This window comes from Ixodes scapularis, unplaced genomic scaffold (assembly GCF_016920785.2).
Source record: "Ixodes scapularis isolate PalLabHiFi unplaced genomic scaffold, ASM1692078v2 PGA_scaffold3__209_contigs__length_174095766, whole genome shotgun sequence".
Taxonomy (NCBI): Eukaryota; Metazoa; Arthropoda; class Arachnida; order Ixodida; family Ixodidae; genus Ixodes; species Ixodes scapularis.
The window spans coordinates 87260137-87273342 of record NW_024609868.1 but is presented as its reverse complement, the minus strand read 5'-3'; the positions used below and the strand labels follow the sequence as shown (position 1 = coordinate 87273342).

The 13206-nt window shown below is 43.1% G+C and overlaps 2 protein-coding genes across 3 annotated transcripts in view; one reads left to right on the top strand and one right to left on the bottom strand.

Moving 5' to 3' along the window:
• Positions 1 to 447: 447 nt before the first annotated feature.
• LOC8027965 lies at positions 448 to 6637 on the bottom strand. The gene is made up of 2 exons (XM_002410065.5): positions 6443 to 6637; positions 448 to 1044 (listed from the first exon to the last, which is right to left on the bottom strand). The coding sequence occupies exons 1-2, from the start codon at positions 6606 to 6608 to the stop codon at positions 866 to 868; spliced, it is 345 nt and encodes a 114-aa protein (XP_002410109.2). The 5' UTR covers positions 6609 to 6637; the 3' UTR covers positions 448 to 865.
• Positions 6638 to 6697: 60 nt separating this feature from the next.
• LOC8027966 overlaps positions 6698 to 13206 on the top strand; it is a 100535-nt gene continuing 94026 nt past the window's right edge. For both annotated transcript variants that reach the window (XM_029987616.3, XM_029987615.3), the window contains exons 1-7: positions 6698 to 7715; positions 8942 to 9009; positions 9072 to 9128; positions 9482 to 9560; positions 9652 to 9731; positions 12041 to 12130; positions 12897 to 12987. In XM_029987616.3, coding sequence (XP_029843476.3) covers positions 6863 to 7715; positions 8942 to 9009; positions 9072 to 9128; positions 9482 to 9560; positions 9652 to 9731; positions 12041 to 12130; positions 12897 to 12987 — 1318 coding nt within the window. In that variant the 5' untranslated portion in view covers positions 6698 to 6862. The remainder of the gene's footprint in view (positions 7716 to 8941; positions 9010 to 9071; positions 9129 to 9481; positions 9561 to 9651; positions 9732 to 12040; positions 12131 to 12896; positions 12988 to 13206) is intronic.

The window sequence follows — 13206 nt, the reverse complement described above, 5'->3', positions numbered from 1 at the left end:
GTTGTGGGATCTATTCCATCAGCATCTTTTGAGAATGTATGCCTTTGCTAGTTTTAGGGTGTTTGGTGGCTGAGCACACTAACACGCGGCAGTTCAGAAGGAAATAGTTAAATTTTTGTTCCTCCTGGTCTCAGTATGAATCGGTGTTGTACAGGGTCAAATTAAACGAGGAGCCGAATTAACCGAGGTTGAATGAACGCGAGTCGACTGTAATAGTACAAACAAGCAATCACTACTTTTTTTTTTTTTCCTAAAATTGAAAGGCTGTCATCAAAACTAATATTATTAAACTAATCTAAGCGGTAAACATTGGTGCCTGCCAATATCCTTTCGAAGTAAAATACAAAAAAAATGCCAGTGTCGTGTTTACACGAAATGTTTTACAGTGTATACTGAGCACTAGTGATTACATCTAATCGCCTGACCTAAAGCACTGGATATTTAGAATTTCTCACACATCTTTAATGTAGATTTTCGGACAATTCGACCTATCTTCGCGTGTCCCGTCAAGGTCGAATTAACGGAAGTCGACTACTGCAATTTATTCTTAGACCATCAGCTAGCAGCAGTTATATTATATTTGCCAAACTGTTCCTCTTCAGCTTCACGCCAAATTGTTCCCTTTCAGTTATATTTCAAGCCAGACACAGCCACGTCATTTGCTGATTACGTGAGCCACCATGCTCTCATTTATATCGCTGCTTTCTCTAACAAAATCACGCAACAAACACAAAAATAGACACTAACTGATGTGGAACAGTACATGGCAATGACACCTTCATGTCGTCCACCGTCGGAAGTCCGCTTATTTCGCAACCAAAGATGCCATTGGGTGGTGATGACGCGGCTAGTGGGTTGTCGACGACTACTCCTGTGCACTTCGTCGAGCCGCCGCCGCCTCTTCCTGGAGCTTTCGACGTTCTGCGCGAATGAGGTCCTGTTCTGCAACTATCTCTCTCCATTTCTTGTGCTCCACCTTCTGGCTGGGGTCGCGGTTCTTCACAGTCTCGATCAGCATCTTAATGTCCACCTCCATCTTTGGTCCTGAGGGAGGGCAAGAAAGATGTTAGGTCGTCAATGAACATCCCATGTTGGTTTCCATTATCTTGGGGAGGGGGCCAGCAAAACACAAACCCACGAGAAGTGGCCCTTCTATTATCGTTCACAAGATGAGAATGGTAGAGCGTACCTTTCCTGTGATCGGCCTCTCCAGCGCGTGCACAATCATGTGACGCCAAAGCGTTATTCAAGGCAGCAAGCACGTGCTAGAGGCAGGACAACTGAGGGGGATCTCCTTCCCCAATTCTATTAGTGATCTTAATTATACAGGGTGTCTCAAATAGCGGCCAGGCTCTTCAAATCGGGCGCAAAAGTCAGTTTCTTAATTGACAGTGCTACGATGTTGTGCAGCATTACCCACAGGTGGTGCATTCTTTCTCTAAAATTTGCAAAGAGCAAACTTACCCGAGGAAAAAGTAAAAAAGAAAAAGGCTCTACTCCTATGCAGAACTTAGCGAAGTCACCGATCCTCAAACAATAGGACGCCGTTTGGCACGGGAGGCAAGAGAGGGTTAATAACATTGGCGCCGAGAGCCGGTGTTCTTAGCAGACAATCTTTTCGACTCAAAAGCGGCGCGCGTTCTGCCGGCGGCGACAGTCGCAGAACCAAAAAAGCGGCGCAGTAGCATTGTAGCAACAAGGAACTGCAAAGCAGACTACATGAGTACCCCGGAAAAAACAGTCAAAATAAGTCGACAAACCATATTTTTAATCAATTATGTGTCCATTCAATGTCTTTTATTAGTAACGATGATAAAATCATACATTTGGCAACTGACACCGAAAAAGCTCGGACCACTTTTGAGTCAAAAATATTGTCTGCTATTTGACATTGCAACTGCTTGTGCTATATCTTGTCTCCCCTGCCAAACGGCGCACTATTATTTGAAGACCGGTGGCTTCGCCAAGTTTCTATAGGAGTTAAGCCTTTTTCTTTTTTTACTTTTTCCTCACATAAGTTCGTTCTTTACAAATTTTATTGAAAAAATGCACCATCTGTGGTCAACGCTGCACAAAATCGTAGCACGATAGGTTAAGAAACCGATTTTTGCGGTTGATTTGAAGAGCCTGGCCGCTATTGAGACACCCCATACTTTAGTTTCGCTCAAGTTTCCCAGAAAAAGCAGGAGTTGCTTATTTTGGTGTTGCTAGAACACACCCTTAATTGCAAACCTCTGTCCAAGCAGCGAAGAACAAGCACGCAGCCATTTATATTGAGTAGGGATGTCGTGAACCGCCCCAAGTTCGATTTCGAAAGGTTTCGGTATTTGCGAAGCGAACTGAAGTTCGATTTTGAAAAATTTCGATATTTTCGTACCGACCGAAGTTCGAATTCGAAAAATTCGCAACTTTCGATCACAGTGCAGTTTCGAATTCGAAAATTTCGAAGCTCTCACGGTTTCTAAAATTTCGAAGCTTTCACGGTTTCTAAAATTTCGGATTCGAATATTTCAAATATTTTTTTACTTCAGGTTCGATAAATTCGAAGATTTCGAAATTCTTTGGAAACAAAATTCGACAATTTCGAACGCTTCAAATTTTTATAGACATGAAGTTCGAACAATTCTAAGGATTTGAATTTCTTTCTGCATAAAGTTCGAAAAGTTTGAAGGTTTCGATTCTCATTTAATGCTAAATTCGAAAGAAAAAAACTTCGAAGATTTTGAATTTTTTTTCTAGTCCAAGTTTTCAAAGTTCGAAGTCCGGTTTTCAAGTTCCTCCACAGTTTGTTTCAAATAACGTTTTCACGACTCGCCAGTTTTCACAAAATCAAGTTTAGAAAAGTTAGGGTGTGATATCTAGATTCTGCGAAGTTGGTCAGGCAATTAAATGAAACGAAGAATGTCCCGGTTGTGCTGGAATATTTGCCAGTGCAGAGTGACGTGTGACCATGGATCAGTAATTGTGACCGCCAGCCCGGGGTGGGGGGGGGGGGGGGGGGTCTTTAACCTGCATCACGCAGTAGTGATCACACGAACACACTGTTTTACGAGACTCATCCAGTTCGAAACGGCCAGGGACGAGCAGGAGGTTGAGGCTCAGAAAAAACTTGAAGCGACCTGGCAAACTACCTCGCCACCCCTTGCACGCTGATAGCAATCCGATCGAGCGCCGCCCGAGTGACGCTGGCATATAGTAAGTTAAGTTTGTAATTGTCCTGGAGGTTTATTTTCTGGGACGGAGGAATCGCCTAGCAAAAAGCCGACACAACTCGAGGTCGAGAAGCGTCCTACCATACAAGTGGCGTCGGAAGAGGAAAAACGGGGGGTAAGAGGGTATAGCGAGGGGGGCTTTAGTTTCCTTCCCCCCTTCCAGATATTTCGGACTGTTAAAGAAAACAATACGGGGAAAGGGGGCGTGGTCGAGCTTATTTTAATCTGAAATTATTTATGCATATGTACAGCTACTGTAGCTCTTCACTGCATAAAAGATTGCGTAGATGGTCATTGCTAGAAGCTCGTTGTCAGAAGGCACTACTCATCACATGCTTAGTGGTTCGGAAGTTCAAAGCTATGTCTTTTCGACCTAAATACCCATGCCAATAGTAAAAAAAAAAAAAAAATAAATAAATAAAATATGCGAAAATAAAAAGCTGGAAAAAAAAAAAACTATCAAGAATTCGCCAGAAGTGCTGTATTCTTGCGTATTCAGAGGTTCAGAACTTCGAAACAAGTTTCTTTTACCAAAATGTGTACAGGCTAAAAGAAACACATCCCAAGATCGTGAAGCGAAAAAAAAAAAAGTTTTATTTTAATGACGTGCTGAACTTGAACACTATTAGAAATCTTCTCCCATGAGTTAATTTATTCCTTAACGTGAAAAAACAATAAATACATTATTTTGTATTCTGCAGATGGCAATGATATGTACTGTCTGTGGTTTTAACTTAAATGCGATACCTCAAACAACTTAGACGAAAATAAATATCAAGTTTAGGGCATAATTGCATGTAGATACATGTTTGGACATTTCTTCGAAACTCACGTTGAATAACAATAATCACATCTTAAGACGGCGCTTACCTAGGCTATACATAGATCATCCTTAAAAACGTATAGCATCTCTACCACAAATAGCTTCGGCTACAGCGCGCTTCAAATCTGGCACAAACGATAATCATCAAAAACCCGTCGTCCTTCCTCGCCCCTTCAGAAATTTATTTCTTTAAAACTAAGCATGCCAAAACATTAAAACAAACGGCATTGTCTTTCGTAAGGAACGCAGCACCGCGTGTAAAAGTTAGAGAAAAAAAAAACTACGAATGTACCTCACTACTTGAATTCAAATGAAATTGTCCGCTGGTCTTTCGAACTTCGACGAGCGTCGAACTTTTACCCTAAAAGTTCGAAGTTCGTCGAAATTCTGACTTTTCAGGATTCGAAAGTTCGAAACTTTTCTAATTTTCTTGATAAATAAGTTTGAAAGTTCGAAATTCATCGAATTTTTTGGTCAGTCAAGTTCGGAAGTTCGACAAGCATTGAACTTTGCAGCGCAATAAGTTCGAAAGTTCGAAAAAGATTGAATTTCTTAGCGTAATAAGTTCGACGGTTCGAAAAGCGTCGAACTTCTTAGCTCAACAAGTTCGAAAATTCGACTTCCGGCGAATTTTACGATGTAGAAAATTCGAAAAGTCGAAATATTTTGAACCGTTCGAACCGCTTGATTCGATCATCGAAACTTCGATTCGAAAAAAGTTCGCGGCATCCCTAATATTGAGGCACTAAACCATTTTCTGCGATAGTCTATTTATGGTCATGACTCAATCTATGGGCGCTCAGCATGCTAAAAAACCGAACATTACGATAATGCGTGGCCAATTTCTCTATTAAAATTGTTATCAAAGATTGATTGCCTCGAAACTACTGCAGACACCAGAGAACGTCGTCGGAAGAGAAGCCCTTCCCTGCTTCTCCTTGCTCGAGGGTGCCATCTGGTGTTGGCGATAGTTCTGAGGAGATCTATTCTTGATTCCGATTTTAATACAGAAATCGGCCACAATGAATGTATTTTTTTTTTTTTTTTAGGATGCTTAAGAGCCCATAGGTTAAGCCATGACCATAAATAGACTGTCAAAGAAATGTGGTTTAGTAATGAACTGCAATAATGTGCTTAGATGGGCCAGTTGGTACATTGCAAAGGGTATAAAGCGCCGATACAAATACAAAATCAAGGTGTCACGCGAACTACATGAGGCTTTTGAGATTAGGGCTAGGGGAAACAACTGCATCAGCGAAACATCTTTGGCCCTATCTGCGGATAAGTATGAGTATTTAAAACGTGAGCTGGGCAGGGACTGATTGATGACCGTGTGTTCCCATTGGGAATTATAGTGTGTACTTTCTCTAATAAACTTCGGCTGAGAGCGCGCCCTGTGCCTTCGTTTTCTTCGTGTCTCGGTCCGTGTTTTTTCGGTGCTTTATAACCTTTGTGATTTAGTGCCCCTTTGAGATATCAACTGAACGTGCTAGTTATGGTCGTAAACCGTAAGGTGGAAGTCACAAGCACAACTTACGAAAAAGTAGGTTGAAAACTTCGACGACAACCAATCTTGAAGTTTAAGTTTCGAGCAGATAAAAAATCGCAAATTCTCTTCATTCTTAACCAAAACGTCACACATGTATTTATGGCGAAGGAACTAAACATTGCCTACAGCCTCCTAGAAGTGGGGAAACCCCTTCACACTGACAGCATGGTCAAGCTTAATGAGATTCAAGTGGGGCACCTACTAGCACCAATGTGCACAACTTGGCATTTGCTCAATGATGCTGTGAGGAACACCAGAGAGAAGCTGCAATATGCGGAAAGAAGCAGATGTATGACTGGGGTGAAGCCAACTAGGGTGATAAAACCTTGTGAGCACTGATGAGCATGCGAGCACCTAATGGCACCTATGTGCACAACTGAACTCATCGGTACCCTTGGAAACACTGCGGAAAAGCTGCCGGTAAATGGTACTTTTCAGTGCAGGTGAAGCCAACTTTAGGAAGATCTCAAGACTTCGGCAAATTGAGCGGAATGATGTCTCACTTTCTAGATTAATGCAAATTTCTGTTGGAATCTCCCATTGAAGTTTGATTCTATTACAAGTACATGCACATTAGTTTGAGTATCAAAATCAATAACATTTCAGCTCTTTTATTATTTTTCTTTTTACTTTTTTTTTAAGGTGACATTTTTTTTTTTTTACCATGTTTGACGAACGTTCAAGCTCCAAGTTTTGAGCGGACGAAAGCTGAAATACAACCTCCAATTTCTATAGCTTGTACTGTCAGTTTTAACACAATATTTAACTCTGACCACCAACACGATGAACATTGCGATATGATGATGCTCAACACACGATGCGAGCTGTTTCGGCTAACGCGAGAATTGGAATATATACTTGGTCCTTCGACGAAGCCCCTGAAGAAGCAGTCGTAGAGAAAACGGCTGAATAGTAATGCCCCGCCTCCGAAAATGATGATACACACTGTTGTCCTTGGGTAACGCTGGGTTAAAGACAGTTTGGGCACTTTGATCGGCTGCTGCCGACGACTCCAAGGGTCCATCTTTAAGTGCACCGGAACCGGAATCACCGGAATTGGTAAGGAGTGGATCCGGCTTATCCAATCCACTTGAAGTTGGATTGGATCGTAGCCAATCGTGACTTCCCATCGTCTCCGCTGAGTCCGCTCCCCGCGTCAATCTGCGTTCTTCAAATTTTTAAATCTTCAGCTGGTGGAAGGGAGTGCTATGCCGTGATGATCTTTCATGTGTTTCTGAACATCGAGAGCTGACACGGGCCGTCGACGGACGAACCGCGATGGAAGAGAACAGCCCAGGAAGGAAGAAACGCTGTCGGAAAAGACGAGACAGCAGCCTTGTCGAAGATAGAACTTCGCAAAGCCTCGCGACTGGCAAAGACCCCGAACCTCAGTCAACCTCAAGGCAGCAACCTCAACCAGCTAAACCGAAGGACTCAACGCGTGTCGTCAAATCTCCCAAACGAAGACTAAAACGCAACGATCAACAGACCGACGCGCCCGACGATTTGGTGGGACACATCCTCAAAGCGTCGACATCGGCACCCAAAGTCTACGTCCGTCGGTCAGCCGAACGACTCGAGCAGCCGGCATCCAAAAGCACCGATGGGACTGCGGCGAAGAAGCCGCGAAAAACCCTGGGGCAGGCGCTTCTCGGGAAGTTGTTCGAAGTGTTCTCCAGGGCGAAAGAGTTTACAAAGCCCTCTTCGCACTCTAGTGCGGCGTTTTCTGACGACGAAGAAAGCGAAGATTGCGCCAGGCCGCGAGATGCATCGAAAAGGACGCTGCACCTCACCACGACGTTGAGCAAAACCGATGTCCGGAGCAGACCATACGAGTTGCCCGCGCGGCCGTCACTCGAAGCTAGGCGCCGCGCGGCTTTTGAATTGCCTCCGCAGAGCACAGTTGTCCAAGACGCCGAGGATCTCAGAAAGACACGCAACTTTGGTCAGCTTCCGTACTGTCAGGCCTCTGCGTCTTCTTCAGCGCCTTGCGCTGTCAAAAGAGGCGCAGGCTCGGAATTTCACTCACTGTCAGCGAGCCCTGAGCAAAAGACGTTTCCAGGGTCGTCATCGGGCGTCGCCTACACCACGTTCAGTGAGAATCGCTTGGCCTCACCAGATGCGGCGAGTGGTAAGTTAACGTTCATTTCTATAAAAACATACAATGCATCTCTGCAAGAAAAAAAAAAAAAAAATGCGCGAAATAATTGAGGAGTAGATTCTGGTGGAAAAACTCCCATACTCGGAATAGCAGTTAATTCCTGGCTAAGAAGCGCAGCAGAGCCTCTTGTGAAATGTCGGGTGTTTTAAGCCCCTCCAACTCCTAGGGGTACCCTCATGGATAAAGAAACTGGTAAGTGCAGTAAAACCCTTGTCCAATCAGATTTTTTTTTAGCTAAAAGTACACGCATTAGTAGTATCACGAGTTTAACCTTGCTTCCTTGTATTCATATTTTTACTTTTCTATATCTGTTTACCATAGTGTGTGTTCTACTGGAATGAAAGCTGCCTATAAACTTTCATATCATTGGCTGATTGGCATGCAGTTTTGCTCAGGAACAAGCCTGTGAAATGTACTCCAATCCTTTTGCAATACTGGAAAGGCAGAAAAGAGATGCCTAAGGGACAGAAATGCACATCATTGTGCTTTCCTCCCCTGCAGTTTTGTTTGCTGAAGTTACAGGTTTTATGTCTGATTTCCATTAGATTTTGCCATCTTGCTCCTAAGTGCAGTTTTTCCTCTCCCCAAGTAGCTTTAACGACCACATACCTTTAGAGCTTTCGCTAAATTACCGAAGCACCATGGAGCATACAATGAGTATAGTTATGCGCACCGCACATACTGCTGTTTGCAGCACTCACTGTTTTAAAAGAAAAATTTAAAACAAATGGCTCTTTCTCACTGTCTTTTTCTCATTGCTGGATGCGCTGCACTTAGTTGGTTTTGCCTCACGCGGAGTGTGAGTTATGTACGTCAAATGTAACTGTCTGCATTATTGTTTGTTACAGTTACAAAATGTTTATTGTATTCTATATTTCGGGCCTTGAAACCCAATCTTACGCTTTCCAAGAGAAGCTAGTAGTACCTGTAAATAAATAAATAAATGCATTTGTCAATACCTTATTTTGAATATTTACTTCTAACCTCTTGTACTGATATGGTGAGTCCGTGTAGTGCATGTACCTACATTCCCAGCATGCTCTTTGGTGCATGGGTAATTTAGAAAAAAGATCTATGGTAGTCAGCTATTAAACTGCATGACACTTTAAATTTATGTTAAATTCTTAAGTTTGACATTGTTTCAGCTTTGGTGTAATATGAGTTTTGGTGCCTTGCCACACTTACCTTTTGCTCAGTGGAGAGATTTCTTCAAACTTCAGAAGCTCCATTTCCCTGTGAGACTCAAGATGAGGAGATGGAAGATGTAAGTCCCCTTTTCAGCCCACTACCCTATAGTAGCAGCTAAAACAGTGCTCTTTCCAACAGTTGTCAGATGTCATCAGTCAAACAATCAGCCAACAAGCACCCCTGATTGACTACAAGGTAAGCTGAGCTGGAAGCATATGTTACTTTCTTGGATTCACTTTATTTTCGTATTTTCCTCCCTCTCCCCTCCCCATGAGGATGGAGATACTTTCCTTTTGGAATGAATTTCTTCCTTCATTCATTTTCATTTGATGCATGCTGTAAAACCCTTCCATCCTCTAGAAATCGTGAAATTTAAGGGTCGTGAATATGACCCCACTGCCCAATTCGCGAAAAATCAGGGTTGCACAAATAAAGGCTTTTTGAGTATCTGAAAGAATATTACTTCCTATACCTTTGAAATCCAAATCTGGGAAACCGGCGTTTCCCCATATGGCCAGTTTTGTAACCTATCTGTCTCGGTTTTCCAGGGTCTTTATCTTGTAACTGATACAAATCTCTTCATCCACAACTTGGATCTGCTTCGGACGATTGCCAGCACCAACGTAGGTATGCGACCAATGAAAGATTTTGAATTTGTTTCTCTCGTTGCTTATCCCAGACCTCCTGCTTTACACGTGCATCTTGTGAATGCATGCAGGCAGTGAGGAGCTGATCGTTTGCATACCCTGGGTGGTGATTCAGGAACTGGACAACATCAAGAACCGAAAGCGAGACCCGGTAGGTTTGAGTCTGTGCAAATTGTTGATCAGTAGATAACTAAATAAACTCGCTGATCAATTGCTCGACTGATCAATCGATTGATTGCCAAGATACCAGAGGTGTGCGAAGATTCGAAACTTCAAATAATTCGAAAGTAGTGTTTGTTATTGAATTTGCAGCATACATTTTCTTTTCAAAGAAGTCAAAGTTTTCAGAAATTGCAAATGATGTCTTCAGAATTGGTCGATTTCTCACACCGAACTTCACGACTTCGCACCGATGCTCCGGCATCGAGCTTCATCGCTTCGCATTGGTGCGCACGCGTTGAGCTTCACTTCTTTGTACCGGGGTGTTGGGAGAAACGGTTGAGCAACCCGGTTGACTGGACGGTCTAGGAAATTTTGCTCACTATTCAATGTCAGCCCTCTTTGGGTATAATTACAGTTTCACCCCTAATTTTAAAGTATAGTCTCTGTTTTGCTCGCCATGTTACAATATGTTTTACCCAGCTCACCTTATCAGTAACATATTTTTTTTAATGCAAGTGTGTAAAAAAATCTTTATTTAGTAAAACTTTTTTTATAGTTGTGTTTTCTAGAAAAAATTTCGAGCCATAATTTAAAGTAACCATACTCAACCCAGACTAAATATAAACTATTTTTATTATTCAAGACAATACAATACGAGACAGCATTAAAAAAATATTTACCTTGATTTGTAGTCCAATTTTAGCCTATTCATATATTAAACAAATTTGGTGGTATGTAACAAGATGGGGCTTATACTTTCCTGCATAAGTCCTGCCAGCAGTGTTGCAAGTTTCTGACCTTCTCAGCCTAGGATGGATGTCGGTCACGTATTGTTATGTCAAGTGGAAAGGTACAAATTGCGGTTCATTATTGTACCATGTCCTGGACAGATGTGCTTGCTGAAATGCATGAAATAAAACCCATTATTACATTATCACCTTCATCATCATTATGCTCTGTGAAAAATGAGAAGAAAATGACTGGTCGATTCAAGTCGGAGAGTGTGGGGGGGGGGGGGGGGGGGGTTAAAATTTGTTTCCCATTTATTCATCTATATCAATGTATTTTCTCTTTGTTCTCAAAGAAAATTAAGTATAACATGTAACATGCCGTTAGTTAGGTCATCTCTTCTGTTAGTTAAGTTGATTCCAGCGAGCGCTGAAGAGCAGCCGTCAGAAAGTGCAGAGTGCAATCTGTCTCGGGAGATCCGGTGCCTTCAGCGTGTTTGTGACGTCGCGTCTAACTTCACACCGCAGGCATGTAGCCAGGATTTTGTTTCAGGGGGGGGGGCTCGCCCATGACAAAATGCTGTATGAGGGGGAGGGGGGAGAGAAGGCCCCAGCAGAATGGAAGATTTCGGGGGGGGGGTCCTGGGCCCTGTGGCCCCCCTCTTGGCTACGTGCCTGCTTCACGGCCAAGGCTACAAAGACACTGGCGTAGTTGTGAGCTTCGCCACTTGGTGATGTCAATGCAATGCAACCTGGTCATTTGAGATGCCCGATCGCTGGTTCGGCAATGCCAGCGGAGGCGGAAAATGACTCACCTCCACTTCAAACTCCCCACTCTCCGTTTGTGTTGAACAGGTGCGGGAGGGAAGGAAAAGCCGGTTCAACCAATTTGACAGGGCTCTTGTGCACGCAGCTTGCCGCCATGCTTCTGCGGAACGGCACTGCTTTTATGGGAAGAAGGAACGTAACAGTGTTCCTTGTAGCTTTGGGGACATCAACTAGGTGCAGTCTAGTAGTCAGCTTATTCGTTTTAAATTATGTTCTGGTGTATTTTCGAGCAATAAGTCGGAATCGGGGTATGCCCAGAACATGGTTGGCATTTGGACAATAAAATAGGTGCTAGAATTTCATTTCAGCACCCCTTTCAAGCACTAAACAAAAAAAAACAAAAAAAAAAAAAATGAAACAGTAAATTTTTAGAAGTGTCCCCCTTGCTTTGAACCAGGCTTTATGACATTCGTAAATTGCTGTTTTCGAAAAGCTAGAAAATGAATTGAGTGTTAATCTTTTGTGAAATTCTCTAAATTACAATAGCTAGAAAATTGTCTTTTTTTTTTCTCTAGATTAAATGCAGATTTCCAATTTTTTGTTAATTATAAAACCTTAGTGTATACTTAAAAGAAAAGTTTTCACTTGCATTCACATTCCGTCTATCGCAACTGTTTAATGTTTTCCTTTAATTAAAATGCAAAGTTTAGTTTGGTGTGCGACTATTAGTTTAGTGCGTTGTCCGTCCTGCATTTGTCTTCTGCGAAAGAAACTACAGAGTTGAGATTCCTCGCCTGTCCAGGTGTGGCGAGACGCCGCAGCCGCCATCTCCTTCATCTACCAGGCCCTAGCTTCCAAGAATCCCAGGGTCAGGGGCCAGACCATTGCCGAGGCAAGTGGGGCACGGGTCGAAGGTTCTGACGGCGAACAAAATAATCACAGTATTTCGATATATCTATGAAACTGTCGTACGCAGGATTGCTACGTACGAGAAAACCGTGACGTCGCGCAACGTCTGGTCTCAGGACGTGCCACGCATGCTGCAGACGAACGCGAAATTCTATTTATCCCTCGTTCGTGTGCACCGGACCCCTGGCCGGGACGCCTGCGAGGCTTTTTTTGGCCCGGAGCCACTAAATATCGCAAGCTTCAGAGTACCACCACTTCGGTCATCTTTGCAGTTGAAATCATTATTGCCATCTATCTGAAGCTTTATCCAAACTCAACGGCATTCTGTCCCCCAGAAACGGTTGAACAATCCACATCAAAGCAAGACATTATCAACCAAGGTTCCTGACACCGCATCTAAAGCTCAAAAGGTCTAACCGTAACAATCGTCAGTTCACCCGCTCCACAAAAATGGTGGCACCCACGATAGAACGGAGTGGCGGCACTGTAAACCTAGCCTAGTGCATTTAGCTACATTTATATTTGGGACGTGCTACGTTGACACCGATGACACATCCTTTTCAGGTGTTTGACTATACAGGTTTTGCCATCAATATTCCTTGTACAAGGCAGCTTATAGCATTTTGGTGCAACGACCCACGAAGTGGTCTGCACTTGTCGGTCGTGGCCTAGGCACCATGTGTGCCTTGCTTCTTTTGAAGTTTTTCCATGTGGCTGAATTGAGGCTTTTTATTTTTTCTTTGTTCTAGGCAAGGACCAAAGATGACGTTCTGCCCGGCGACATTTTGAACACCAACGACGACCACCTTCTTCACTGTTGTCTCTCTCTCAAGGAACAGGGTAAATAATGGCAAAGACCTTTGTCTCTAAGGTCTTATAATGCAGGGGATGCAGTGTTTATGGAACATTTCACTTCAGTTCGTTTGGAAGCCATTATACGGTCGTTTCAAGAGCGAAGAAGGACCTGTATGTTTTTTTGCTTCCCCGCTAAATTTAGCACGGAAACTGAATGGCCCTATGGGTCACGTGAGATCAATTTCATCTCCAAATTTAGCCTGA

Coding starts and splice junctions, on each gene's coding strand:
- LOC8027965 (XM_002410065.5), bottom strand. CDS start 6,608: ATGGACCCTTGGAGTCGTCGGCAGCAGCCGATCAAAGTGCCCAAACTG. Junction 1,045..6,442: donor GGGCTTCGTCGAAGGACCAA/GTATATATTCCA, acceptor GCCCTCCCTCAG/GACCAAAGATGGAGGTGGAC.